The following is a 14,624-nucleotide window of genomic DNA, read 5'->3' as shown; positions in this document are numbered from 1 at the left end:
AGGAACATGGGACTAAATAAACCCAGAACAAATGGACTTGGAATGAAATACTGTCTCATTGCTTATACTGAATACTGCACAGTATATACAGTATAGTCTCTACAATGTCTTTGATAAACAGAACACATTAAGATAAATTTTGTGGCAAAAAGGTTTATTGTCCACTGTCAGTATAGTGATGCATGAAGCACAGCTCACACATAAGTCACTTTCAAAGCAAAGCTTTTGTTCAGTACGGCAAATTCACATGACCAACTTGAACCTGATGCGAAATCTGCATAGAGAAAACATGTGAGACTCACAGTTTTGCAGATTCCTATTAAAATGACTGAATTTCATCCAACTTCACTGAGCAATGGTAAATGTAACAGCACCTTAAAAGCAGATAATATTGAACAGGCATCCCACTGGAACAGCTTTGAGAGGGCGATGTATGTGAAGAGGATGTTGTCAGATTGTTTCTGCCTTTGGGTGTGGTCATTAATCTTTTAAGGCAAGTCTCACAGAGTTTAACATCACAACATGATTAACATGAAAAGGAGAATAAGCAGATGATCTACTGTGATTCCACCCAGATATGACAGGACTGACCGCACACATTCAAGAATCATTTTGTTTATACAGAGGAATGAAGAAAAAGACTTCTCTGTTTAGAAGTTGTGTAAAGGGGATTTTTGAAATGAGTCCTTTATTTTGCTTGGCCCTGGTTCACAATACAAGCTCTTGAACATCCTTACACACACACACATTCATACCATACTTCCAAAACCACACTATTCTGCCATCTCAGAGATGATTGAAGTGAAGAATTTGAGTGGGCACACTGAAACGACACATATGCGCTTTCTCTTCCTGTCACACGCATACTGTCTCACAAAAACTTTGAATGTGTCAACATTATCTTTTCTACCTCGTAGATACAATCTATTAATCCATACCTGGCTTGACATCAATAAAATAAAATAAAATAAAATAAAATAAAATAAACCAAACCAAACTGTGTGTGGAGGAGTATAAACTAAGACATTAATGCGTGAGGATGAGTGTCACACAAGTCACAGAAGTTAGAAGCTGTATCACGGTCTCAACTGTGTCTCACAGCCACAATATTTTTCACATTAAGATAATGATATTTACCATATATCTTACCCTTTAACCCTCACAGAGACCTGCTCGCCTTATTAGATTGAAAGCAAAGCAGCATTTGGCAGATTTTTTTTTAATCTTTCAAACAGCGAAGAACACTTCGAATATTCTCATAAGTAGGTTTTCTAAAAGTTTTACTTTATGAAGACATTTTCAAAATTTGGCCTTTAGAAGTGTAGACAAATCTGTAGACTACATGCACACACACACACACACACACACACACACACACACACACACACACACACACACACACACAGAGAAAAGCAAACACATACTGTTTGTATTCACTCAGTTAAACAGACCTATATTTTAAAATAAAAATGATAGATAAAATTAAATATTATATCAAAGATGATATTGAAAAAAAAATCGAATTACTGATTTAAAAGATAACTATTAAGCGAGTGTTGTCTTTTCCAATTTTTTACCTTGATTTATAAAATAAAATAAAATAAAAAGCTTATTTACTTACTAATTTCCTTAAAATAACGTGTATATAAATGTTTAAGATGCAAATGGCACGGTCCTTTCGATAGGCGCCCTCCTCTTTTCGTTCTCAGAATGGTACAGTCCGTTTAAAGAGCCGCTCGGAGTCTCTGGTGAGTTGAACTCTCTCCACGAGAGCGCGCGTGGAAAGTGTAGCACGCTGTTTTATTCTTTCTCTAAAGTCTCTGCGTCTCACTGTCTGTCTTTCTTTCTGACAGCCCCATCCGAACATTATACAGTATGGGACTCTAAATATATTTTCTCACCTTGTGGATTTTGGGGGATTTCTGCCTTTATAAAATACAGGACAGAGACAGAATGGGATTTTAGTGAGCTTATGATGCAGAAGGCAAAATGACTCGCTCCGTGGATTCTCCCCGCAGGCGAAGATCAGGAGAATGATGGACGAAAATAAGCAGCTCGCGCAGCGGATCGATGGCGCGATCCAGTGCGCGAAGCAGGAGGTTGCGAACCTGCGCGCGGAGCTGACAGCCACCGGCCACAGACTGGCGGAACTCGGCGAGCTGGAAGAACCGGGCGAACCGCAGGAACATCAGCAGCAACAACAGAACCATCCCGGTAAGGAACCGCACCTGGGAGTCTGTGACCGCTCAAATATCACTTACCTGTGTGCCCTTCGAGTGAATGACAGAACTCTCACTCTTCCTTCGATTCATTCAGTGAGTGGGTTAGGAAGGTGACTTCGTTTTCAGTTTCCTCACTGACAACTAGTGTGTTTCAGGACAGTGTGTTTTTGTGTGAAAGTGTCAGAATGCTTGTGTGTGTATTTCATTAAGAGAAAGAGTGTTTATATTCATCAACATCTCTTAGATCAGTATAAGAATTCAACTTTTTGTTATTGTAAGAAATACTGTATTTCCTCCACTGTAATTGGTTTTCAATGACAGTTTTTACCTTTTTTGATGGCAGTCAAATCTAACAGCAATTAATTCAGTTAATTGAAATGGTACAGTGTCAAAACAAATGGGTTGATATTATAAAATGTTACATGACCTATACCAGAAAAATTCACTGTAGTGCAAATCTAGCAACAGTGTTTTGGGCGTTTTTGGACATTTTGGCTGGCATTTTAGATCTGTTCCTTGCTTAAACAAGACTGTCTGTCTCCACTAGAGAAACTGTTTTACAGAGAACCCAAGTAATGTAATCAAGCATAGCTCATGTTTCAGGAAATGGTCCTCCATTTCATTTTCCATTAATGCTGTCAGACTAAGTGTACCACACTACAGAAGAGAGAGTATGTATGGCTCTCCTGCTGTTCTGTCTGCTGTTGTAGCCGCCATTGATTGATTGGTCAGTCTTGTGATTGTCTCTAAGCTGTGTTGTGTAGCTTGGGATGGCTTCGGTTAGAGTCTCTTGGGTGATCAGAGTGAATCTCTGTTTCTGATCCACCTGCGCTCACTGGGTGGAGTGGACACCCTGCTAGTTTTGGTCATCATAACATTTAACAGATGCATCTTATCCAGAGCCACCCTGGGGTTGTGTGCTTTGCTTAAGGGCACAATGATGAATCAGGTTTGTGATTTCCATAATTACTCAACAATCTGAGATAATTACTGATGAACTAGATGTTCCCTGAAGTGACAGCGAAGCTTTGCTTCACTGTAGAAACACACTGCCATCAATATATGCTATTCTATTCTGATAATCATACAACACTGAAAAAAATGTTTCATGCATCCAATTAAAAAAATTTAGGGTAATGATTCACATCTATATTTTTTAACTGGAGCCAATGAAAAATAAATAACTTGCTCTAGCAGATTAATTGGATGAATTAAAAAAAAAAATTTCAGTGAAGGCTGTGTTTTTGATCAGCACAAATAAAATTTGCACTGTAAAAAAATGTGATTTTCACAAAAAATTCTACAGTAAAAACCTGTTAATTGATTAAGTGTTAGTTGCTGTCAAACTAAATGGATTGATATCACATGCAATTTTACTGTAAAATACTGTCAAATTCATGGTTTCGAAGTAAAAACTATAAATTACTGGATAATCTAGGTTGCAAAACAATAAAATGGACATTTCCAGTAGTCCCTGCATGACAGAACACATATGATTGTATTATATTTAAATAGTAATTGAAATGGTTCTGTTGTAAAATATACAGGCACCAGTATGCCTTATTGTAATACCAGAAACATTTTTATTGTATTTTTAACTTTGAATGTCTGGCAACCACAGCTCCTGTATTTTTGCTTAAATTTAACAGGATATTATTTTTATAGTGTGCACTTATTATATGGTGTTCATTTTGTACATTGATTACTAAACGGTATATTTGACACTTGTATATGCCAAGAAGCTAATTCATATCTGTTTTTTATTTATTAAGCAGTTGTATATCAAGTGGAATAATGTAAAGTCAGTCATTGCAAAACAAACCCCTTCAGGATGTACATTACAGGATATCCATTTTGTGATGATGCCGGCTAACTGTACATTATGCATTACATACATTACTGCTATATAATTACATATAAAAGTATGCAAAAAGAATGGTAATCTTTCCATTCCTCATCATTTCTCAGTAGAAATTCATCTCAAAACATGCCGATGAATCCTGACACTCAGAGGATCACTGTGAGGCTCTTGCCTGCGGCTCTCTCTGATTTCATTCAGCACTTCATTGAGAGCTCAGCAGATTGCGATCTTGTGTCTAATGTCCCACATCCACTCCATGAAAGACACTCTTTGGCCTTGAGTTTGGCTTGCCAAGTCCCTTGATGCAATTATATATATGTGTTCATTCATGCATTTGGCAGGCACTTTTATCCAAAGCGATTTAGAAATGCTATATACTGTACGTATTTGATCATTACATGTATTCCCTGGGAATCAAACCTATGACCTTGACATTGCTAGCGCCAGTTATGCTTCAGTGTTTCAGTCTAGCTGTTTTCAGCTAATCTGGGACTTTATTGTTGGATTTTGCCACATGTCAGAATGCAGGATGTGTGTATTGACGAAATAATGACTTATCAAGATGGAAATTCACACGGACACATGCACCCAGACATGGGCCTGTCGGTGTAGATGAGAACAGTGCTTATTTATCTCTTGGAAGAGAGAGTAGCAGTGCAGATGGCCCTACAAAGAGCTGCTGCTAATGAATGAGACACTAAACGCATACAAATAAACACACACACAGTCTTGTCCACTTCCCAGTTATGGCATAGTATCTACATTAACTATGGGTTTTTATGGGATTCTGAAAAGAAAGGGTCTTGAGTGCACTTGGACATATATTTGACTTATGTAATGTTGATGTTTCTAAATTGCTTTAATGGCCTGGCTGCATAATTGTTTTGATGTAACAGCTGTTGGCTGGTATGAAAATGGCTGGTTATTTCTGTTTCTGGAAATTACACTCGCATATATACATTTGAGAATATGCTAATTAGTTAGGATAAATCACTAACAAAGTAATTGCTCTTCTTTAGTAAGTCTTGAGAGACAATACAAAGAGAAGATTTGCTCCACACAGGTGAGCATGTGTTCATCTTAGATTATGTCATAGGGGCTGTTCAAGTTCAAATTCCCTATCTATCTGTCTCTAGGCAGCAGTGTGGGTTGCTAGGCAATCTCCTCTCATTATGACATCACAAAAGGGGAGGACTGATAATGCAGCTAAAAGCTTTTCTCCTTTCTCTCCATATCCACTCAGAAACACTCCAGCTGATCAATGCTTTTAGTTCATCCTACTAACATTTATGAGCTATTAAGCGGGTCATTAGCTCTTCAGTTTTCGATTATGTTGCGTTGTATAAAGGTGATTATATTTTCATAAGGGTGTTCCATGTGCTTGTCTGTCTATTATTAAAATGCAAAAATAAATCCAGCTGTTTGTATCTCAGCAAGAGTGTGTTTATAAACAGGTGTAATGTATATGTGAGAGCGCGATGTGATGGGAGCCGGCTGAAAGCAGTCCTGATCCTGATCCCTCAGACGTGTGAACTGCCTAATTTAAATGCAAGGCAAAAGATGAAACATCTCGATGTGCATATATCCACATCAAGCCTCTGGTTTGAAGCAGTCAAGAGCTCAGCTCACTCATAAAGACCATTTCCATGCTTGGATCAAAAGGAATAACCATAATTTAAGATGTAAGGCTTTAAATGGCACTAAAGCATCATTAAAGGTCAAACTAAATCACCACCATCAAGTTAGAGACAGTTCCGGGCTCAGTTTTAATCTAATATTATTAGACATATGAGTAAGATGTGCTCTCAACTAATCCATGATACCTAATTCGCTAACTTTATTTGATCTTGCTTGAATTCCTGATGGTGCTGATGGAGGTTTCACCTGCTGTGATTCCGGCTCCTTTCTGAAATGATGGTAATTTAAAGTCATGAGGAAACGGAAGTATCGACAAATCTTTTCTTCCATTTTATGAGGTACATCAGAATGTAAAGGATTAAAAAAAATGTACAGATGTCTAATTGATTGGAAAAGTCATAGATATGTCAACACAGAAGTATGTCATTTTCACCATAAGGTACAGTTATGATAATTTGATTAGACATTAAGTCGTTAAAAAATGAACTGATCACAATAAGTCTATAGCATGCATTTAGAAAAGAATGACATTTTTTTTTCATGCCGACTTAAGCCTTTATTCTCTTGAATAATGCAGACTCATTTTTATTTTACTGATAATGGTGCCTTACTCTATTTTCTGATGATGTGTTGTTGATCTCGTTGATGTTCACTCCCTCTTACCACACCAATGATTGTGACTCACTTGTTTTCACATCGTCGAACAACAAAACACGCAGTCTGAATATAAGTGTGCTTATGACAATCATGACTGACTTGCTCTTTCATTGCTTTGAAAAATCTGGTTCACTTGTTTTTGTTTTGTTTTTCCAGTCATTATTAAATAATCAGCAAAAAAATTGGCATTGCCCTCCCTCTAGTGAATGCTTTGTATTGCTTTTTGCTGTAGCTAGTTGTTTTGCTGATTTGCTGCTCTTGAGACACAGGACCTTTCTTGTGAGCTTTCAGGCTGATTCATGATTTCAGAGGGCAGAATTGTCATCAAATGCAAGTGATGTCATCATGATTTGTGAAAAGAGTGACAGTAAAGACATTTATAATGTCACAAAATGTCACTTTTTTTTTAAGAAGAAAGTTTTATATGTATATATATATATATATATATATATATATATATATATATATATATATATATATATATATATATATATATATATATAATATATATATATATATATATATATATATATATATATATATTTAAGATGTTCTTTTGGGGTTTCTATTCATAAGAATCCTGAAAAAACAAAAAACATTAATCAGTGTGACTTTTTTTCAACATTCATTCAACATTTGTGAATGAAACTTGTGAACAGTGCATAATCATTATTTTCAGTTATTTTCATTTTCATCATCACTAAATAGCTACCCTGCTCTCTATTCAAAAACTCATATGTATATACAGTGCAACAGCTACCTAGAATATTATTGCTTGTTGCTGGTTTAATATGAAGGATTTTAAAGGTATCTACACGCTGCATCATAGAACGCTTAGAATCTGTTGTTTTGAAAGGGGAGTTTTAGGAAATCTACAGTCTGTCATGAGACCACAAATTGAGAAAATGTTATCTTTCGCTGCAATGCACTCTGCCGCTGGCATCCATTGAGCAATGAGAATCTCAGACATGCAGGTCCAGTACCACATTTCCTTTCTCCATACTTTTCTTTTTCTCTTAATCTCTCTGTCCTTCTGTTTTCTCACCCACCTTTGTGCTGAACTGATGAAAGCTGTAATCATAAATCTTTACTGCTGTGTTGGTGATGCTTGGCTATCACTGTTCTGAAAGTGTTCAGGTCACCTGACATCTTCATGTCCTGCTGCTGCTCTAATGCCCTTGATTGAGGCTATTTACTCTTCAAGAGCATTACAGTTCATCTGATCTCTGTATGAGTCACATAAAAATAAGTCTTTATTAATCAATAATCTGTGCAGATGTGCCTGTAATTATAATTTGTTTAAAAAGAAATAAGTTGTTGGTGTTTTACTTCCACTAGTATTCATTTTAACTGGAAACTGCAGTGAATTTTATGTATAGGTGTGTTTTTAGAGTTTAGCAAAAATATACCAATGAGCCGGTGCTGGTCGAAACTTGTCTTTTGATTTAATCTAGAGAATAGATCCAAGAAAGGCAGACTATCAGTCTAACACTTTGATACTTATTTGCAGCTCCTAATAAATGCACTGTTCAGCTGGCCTTAAAGTGTTTTTCTTTTCCACTTGTGTTCATTGCTCGTCAAATTTTGAATCCCTTATGCAGCACATCCATAAGCTGACTTCTCATTTATCACAGTTACAGTATAACACATTGGGTTGAATCTCTGTGAAAGTTTGTGTGTGTGTGGGAGAGGGTGTAATGGGGCAGTCTGCTCAACCATTGCACAGCATAGTTTTAAACTTCTCAATGAACTCACTTCACTCTTATTCCCTCGCTCACACACGCACACACTTCAGAGAGTGTCATATTCCACCTGCTCTGTTAGTATGGAAGATCTAGAGGAGCTGACAGGACAGTTTTGCCTCTCGCTCTCTCTCTTTCACTTCGGTAGGGCTACAAAACAGAGGAAAAAAGTGAGTAGCAGCTTTGTCTGTATGAAAGAGCAAATGCATTTGTTGTCACTCCCACTGTGACTATTACTAACCCATGAAGCATGTGAGTTTTGCTCTTCGTCATGTAATATGATGAGCCAAATTTGAATGTGCAGCCATATTTAAACGTTTATGTGATCTGTGATAGGGGTTCCGTTTCAGCTCTGTTGTAAAAGAATGCAGCTGTGTTTGTTTTATAGTATGTAGCATAGTGCTTCGTGATACAGTTTTGAGCATCTATGTGTGATTACATGTAGTTTTGAAAATTCAATTTGTGCATTATTTTTCAAGCAAATCATTAAAGTATGTTAAGAAGTAGATATATCGTAAACATTTTTTGTTAATGGTTGAGTTGTAAGGATGCAGTTTGTGTTTGTTGGTGTTTGCCAGTGTTCACTATAATGTTAAACACAGATGTCGAGAGCGAGCTTATATCTGTTAACCGTTTGGCATCAGAACGACTGGATGGGGTTACCAGCCAGAAAGAGAGAGAGAAGAAGTGTGTGTGTGTGTGTGTGTGTGTGTGTGTGCGTATTTGCTATTTGCAGCACTCAAAGATGATATGCTTCTGAAATAAACCCTGTACCCTGCCTGCAATGAGGTTACAGCTAGATGTCAAACTCTGTCTGGATAGACTGGGTTTTATATGCATTTTGGATCACAGACATTATACTCTACAGTTACAGACGTCTTACTTGATGTCCTGGACCAAAATCAATTTTCCAATATTTAGGCTGTTAAACCAGACGTGTTTATCATTGCTGTGCCATCTGGACATTATTTTACTGGGATGCATTATGAAAAAAAAAACTCTGCACATGCATGCGTACTGTTTAAGGAGAAGATTCGGGCTTGCAGAGTTGTAGCATTAAAGCTGGGAGGTTAAAAAGGCTAAAGGCTTTATTAAAAGTACTGACAGTTCTCTCTACACTTTAAAATCAGCAGTGCATTCAAATTCAGCACAGATGAAGGCCTGAAGAGATGCCTGTGAGAGCAACATTGATCGCTTGTCATTCAGGGAATGTACAAGGCCATCAGCACAGCTTCAGCTGGCCGCTTTAAACAGATCTCTCTGTTATTAACTTGTTTGTGTCCCATGAACATCTCATTCAGTGGCTTTATTTTGATGCTTATGGCACTGCCAAGCTTTTCTTTTATATTGCATTAATAATTTCTCAAAGTCTCGAGTCTCTTAAGCGGTGCACTCAAATTTAACCATCATGAATAAAGTCATTGTAAGAACTGAATGGAATGGTGTCATTGTTTGTTGTTTATTGTAGGTACTCCAATTTCTGTTAAGCCCCATTCCCAGGCCAAACTTACATCATTCAAGTTCCTCTTAATTTTCAGTCTTTGTTATTTTACAAGCGAATGCAGCAAGAATTTTTTTTTTTTTTACATTTAGAATTCATGCATTTGCTAGAAAAAAAAGTATGAGCTCCATGTTTCTACATTAGTTTCTTTATGATAACCAGATACAGTCCATTGTAAGTGCATTACTGTATACATTTTGCTAGATATAAACCTTTTTTTTTTTTTAAATATCACAACAAAAAATACATTTCTATTAAAAACACTATTTTGATGAACTATTTGAAAAGGTAAATATTAAGTAAACATCGCTTTAAAAAGTAAAAATAAGGAATAAAACAAATTACAAGCGACTGCTTTTCATTATAGTAATATGGGAGTGGTTAAAAACGTCATGACTGCTTATTCGCTAAACTTAGTGTATTTGCATTAATCTTCCTATTTTTATTATTATTATTATTTTATACCTATCATTATTAACATCACATTATATGTATGTTTACTGTAAATAAAAACTGACAAATTAAGGGGTTTTGTATGTAAAAACTAAGAATTACTGTAAAATTTATGGTGAAAAACAGTAAAAGGGCATTCTCTGAAGTCCTTGCATGACACATAAAATTATATTTTATATATATAAAATATATATTTTTACAATATTTGTGAACAGTAATGTACATTTAGGGTGTTTTGTGTTACATTTGATTTATTTAGTTATTATTTATTGCATTATTTTAGTGACATATGTTGGTGTTTTGTCTTTGTGTGTATTACCCTGTCCACCATATACCATGTTTTAGGCCAATTAAAGTGACCTCTAATTCTTTATATGGCTTTTTATTTCACTGCCTGCATTTGGTGGTTATCGGTACATTTTAAGGTAAAAAGCACATTTTTGTACTTCATAGTAACCTGTAACATTGTCATCTTATTTATTATGATGAATTTCTGGAAACCTCAGGTGTTTTTTTTTTTTTTGTTTTTTTTTTTTAAATGTATTTATTTTATTTTTTTTTTACCATCAATGTAACCGCGCATTGTTTAAATAATGTTCACCTTATACTGGAAAAGTATTTTTCACCACTAGTGTCTCCTATTTCCAAATTTAGGCCCCTCTGATGACCTTCTGCCTAAAAAGGGTATATGAGTTTTGGGCGCTGTTACCTTGGCATCAGTTGCTTAGCAACCCCTGGTCATGTCCTGAATCAGTTCCAGACATTCTGTCAGAGAAACAGAGGAGTTTTGACCCCTGAATGAGACATTTCAAAATTCATACGCTCACAGAGCACACAAACGCAATGTTAAATCTTGTTGGTGAACCGATTGTATTTAACCTCTCTCCAGTCATCCCAGTTGGTTCCCATGGCGACGGGATGCTGATGATTTACCATGTGAATTCATGCGCTTTAGAGGATGTCTCCTCAAGGATTTACAGGAACACTGGGAACAAATCTGTTCATATTCTGTATTTAAAATTCCTTAAATTTACATTTTCCTTCTGCTGCATTTTGTTCTTAGTTAGAAATGTCATTCCTCCCCCTCACTCTCTTTTAACTAGTTTTTGTCTCTCTTTCTAGGAAACAAAACATTTCATCCATTCAACATTGATATGTTAAACTCAGCATGTAAAAGAGCACCAGAGACAGGGAACAATTTTACTCAAATTTCTATGCTGAGAACATAATTTGTACCGAAAACATTTTATAAAATAAAAATAAGAAGCATTATTGCCCTAGTGGTCTCCAACTTTGACCCCACTTTATGTAGAGAACCAGTCTTGATATAATGCTGTAATGCTTTTACAGCTAAAGGGTTTGAGAAAACCTGAAAAGAGAATGATAAAAAAGGAAACCAGACATATTAGCACTTAGCACTTTAGTGATTTTGTCACTCACAATCACAAAATCAATATTTTTCAAGTACGTGTGTGTGTGTGTGTGTGTGTGTGTGTAAGTGTTATAAGTTGCTGACAACTGAAGAATCTTGTCACGCTCATCTGAAGGATGTTGATCTTTGACATTGTGGCACCTGCCAAACAAATTCTCTGTTGGTGCTGAAATTAAAATTGAGTGATGGATGATCATCAGAGGACATAAGTGAAAACATCTTCAGAGAGAGAGAGAGAGAGAGAGAGAAACACATTTCCCCTGCAGAATAAAGCTGGTGATTTAGTTTTATAAGATTATGCTCACTTTAATTAGGTAAGCATTGCAATCTATCCTGAAGGCAGTATAAAAAGCATCCAGTGGCTGAGCCTTTATTCTGTCATTGATTTGTGTGTTAAATGCTTCCAGTTCCTTCTGCAGTGAGTGGTGTGATATTTCAGCCAGATTAGAGGTGAGATACACTGCAGCTTATACCAGAGGTCATTCAAGCTGAACTCTTTATTTAGCTAAAATGTGAATTTCCAACCATATGGAGTGATTGTAATGAAACCAGAAGAATGAATCCTGCTCAAACATACAATGTTTATAAATCTAATGTTATTTGTCTCTGTGTTTCTCTTTCAGATGCACCGGTGCAAAGACCGAAAGCTTTGACAGAGCTTGGTCAAAAAGGTGACGTCGTTGTTCAGGAGACGTCATTAGATAAAGGTAAGAGTAGTTTACACGCTGAAAAGCATGTAAGGAAATCCAGATAAGCACAAATACTCTCGCACCACTAAAATGCACCACTGACTAGTGGAATGAAAATGAATGTGTGTGTCAGATTGAAACTCAGAGTGATCTATGAGGCTTCGCCTGAGAGATAATCCGACTATTTTCCACATCAACAAAATGAAAAAACACACAAAAACAAAAAAACTACACACAACATCAGGCTGCACATTTAATGGAAAAGAGGTTTTTGCAAAATCATAAGCTCCAGTCTGATTGTTTGGCTTGGTCTGGGAATTCACGTTTTCACGTGACATTCAGCCCTTGCAGGAGCACCCACATTTTAAGACAAAACAAGGCTTTCCGCCACTGACCACCAGTTATTTTATGAGGTTTGCATTAAGTAGTAATGTAGTGAAACAGTGATATTTAAAGGCCAAATTCAGTATACACCTTATTGATGGTGCATAACTTGTACAGGCAAACAGATGAACCCAGAATATTAACGCAATGCGCAAAGTTTCACATTGAATGTTTCACATAGAAAACCATTATAAAGAAAACACTTCATATTCTGGGCCTGTATAAAGTATGCATCATCAATAAGGTGTGTACTGAATGTGATATTTTAATATGACTGTTTAAAGGCACTTTAATGTTTTCACATTAAATGTTTTAGAATGTCTGAAATATTGTGGAGGGTGTTTTATATGTATTCCAAATGGCCAAAACTTGCATTTTGTTCGCATATCTTAGTTTTATTCTTTTGAGAGATGATCTAAATATTTATGGATTGGAAACAGATGGAAAATTGACAGGCTTGTGCTGCAGTTCTATGGATGTTTTGCCCGCCAGCTCATGTGACTGAAACCTATTAACTGTGATACACATTTTAGTCACACTTTATTTTAAGATCAAAATCTCGTTATTAATTTACTATTAAGTAGAAAGAAGTCTCTTATGTTCACCAAGGCTGCATTTGTTTGATCTAAAATATAGTAAAAACAGTTATAGTGTGAAATAATATTTTGATTTAAAATAACTGTTCTGAATATATTTGAAAATGTAATTTATTTCTGTAATGATGAAACTGAATATTCAGCAGCCATTAGGCTATTTCAGTCTTCAGTGAACCTTCAGAAATCATTCTAATATGCTGATTTGGTGCATTTCTTCTTCTTCTTCTTTGAAAACAGTTATTATCAGGTTTAAAAACATTTTTTTCTTTAATAAATTCTTTTTTTAATAATTTTTTTTTTTTTTTTTTTTTAGAAATGCTTTGATAAATAGAAAGAATTTAATTTCTTGGAAATAATTTGTTTTGTAACAGTGTAAGTCTTTGTCACTTTTAATAAATTTAATACATCCTTCCTGAAAAAAAAAAAAAAAAATTAATTTCATCCAAACTAACAAAACCAAAACTTTTGAACAGTAGTGTATATTTACAAGGAAAACTCTTTACTAGTTACCTCTTCGCAGCAATGAGTGCTTCTGTGAATAATTGGTTACTGGAATTGTGTTCTGTGAAATTTTCTAGTAATTTCATCATTGTCTATACAACTTTTATGGGAACTGGTGTTTGTTTTCTTGGAAGCTTGTTTGTTTGTTTTTTGGAGGGGTTGGGGGGAATTTTTTGCCTTTATTTTTACATGACAGTGGAAAGTACATGACATGACCCAGACTGAACCTGATTCCCTGTGAGCCCACAAGCCTTATACATGCTGAGCGTGTGCACAAATGAGTGCGGCACGACTCTGATGCCTTTTTATTGTGTTTTTTAAGCTTTACAGCACATAAAATCAACTAAAAAGTATGGTTGGCAACATTATGCATCAGTAAGACAACCTTTACCTATTTAAATGGTTCTTGGCCAAAATAAGATGCAATGTTGACCAGGCATTATGCTAGTGGTCCAGTCTGGCTATGCAGGACCACACATGTTCACTCTCAGCCCTTCATCCTGTTTGCAGTAAGTTATCTTTTCCTATCTTATCATACAGGGAGAAGAATGGAGAAAGAGATAGAGTGGTAGAGAGACAACATGTTGACTCTTGGAGGTTCATTTGATTCAGATTCTCTGATCACTGACTTTTATGAATTTTAAAAGTTATAAATTATGAATCAGTTGATTCATCATCTCCACAGAGGGATTGACTATGGCTGCAGTTCTTAAAAAAACTCTCTTCTTTTATCACTCATTTATTCCCTTTTTTTCCATTTGGTTCATGTCATCAACTGATGTTGGGTCTTGTGCGATTGTTTACTATACTTCATAGTGTAAATGCTGCTGTTTCTTTGACTCAAGACTAGAGTAATGAGCTGTCAGAAGATGATGCCAGCCTGCATTTGTTTGTCTTTGGCTACGGTGTGCTTGGCACAGCAGTTAGCCACACTTTACATTGCTTTGT

General features: G+C 35.9%; 1 protein-coding gene across 5 annotated transcripts in view; it reads left to right on the top strand.

Annotated features, from left to right (window-relative positions):
- The first annotated feature begins 1,666 nt into the window (after positions 1-1,666).
- LOC109059586 (kazrin, periplakin interacting protein a) overlaps positions 1,667-14,624 on the top strand; it is a 32,976-nt gene continuing 20,018 nt past the window's right edge. For 4 of the 5 annotated variants that reach the window (XM_019076781.2, XM_042762335.1, XM_042762334.1 and 1 more), the window contains exons 1-2: positions 1,759-2,214; positions 12,130-12,213. In XM_019076781.2, coding sequence (XP_018932326.1) covers positions 2,034-2,214; positions 12,130-12,213 — 265 coding nt within the window. In that variant the 5' untranslated portion in view covers positions 1,759-2,033. The other variant, XM_042762333.1, reaches the window with a different exon arrangement.

The sequence above is a fragment of the Cyprinus carpio genome, chromosome A8, assembly GCF_018340385.1.
Source record: "Cyprinus carpio isolate SPL01 chromosome A8, ASM1834038v1, whole genome shotgun sequence".
NCBI lineage: Eukaryota > Metazoa > Chordata > Actinopteri > Cypriniformes > Cyprinidae > Cyprinus > Cyprinus carpio.
The sequence above is the reverse complement of the archived record's forward strand: the minus strand, read 5'-3'. Positions and strand labels throughout refer to the sequence as shown.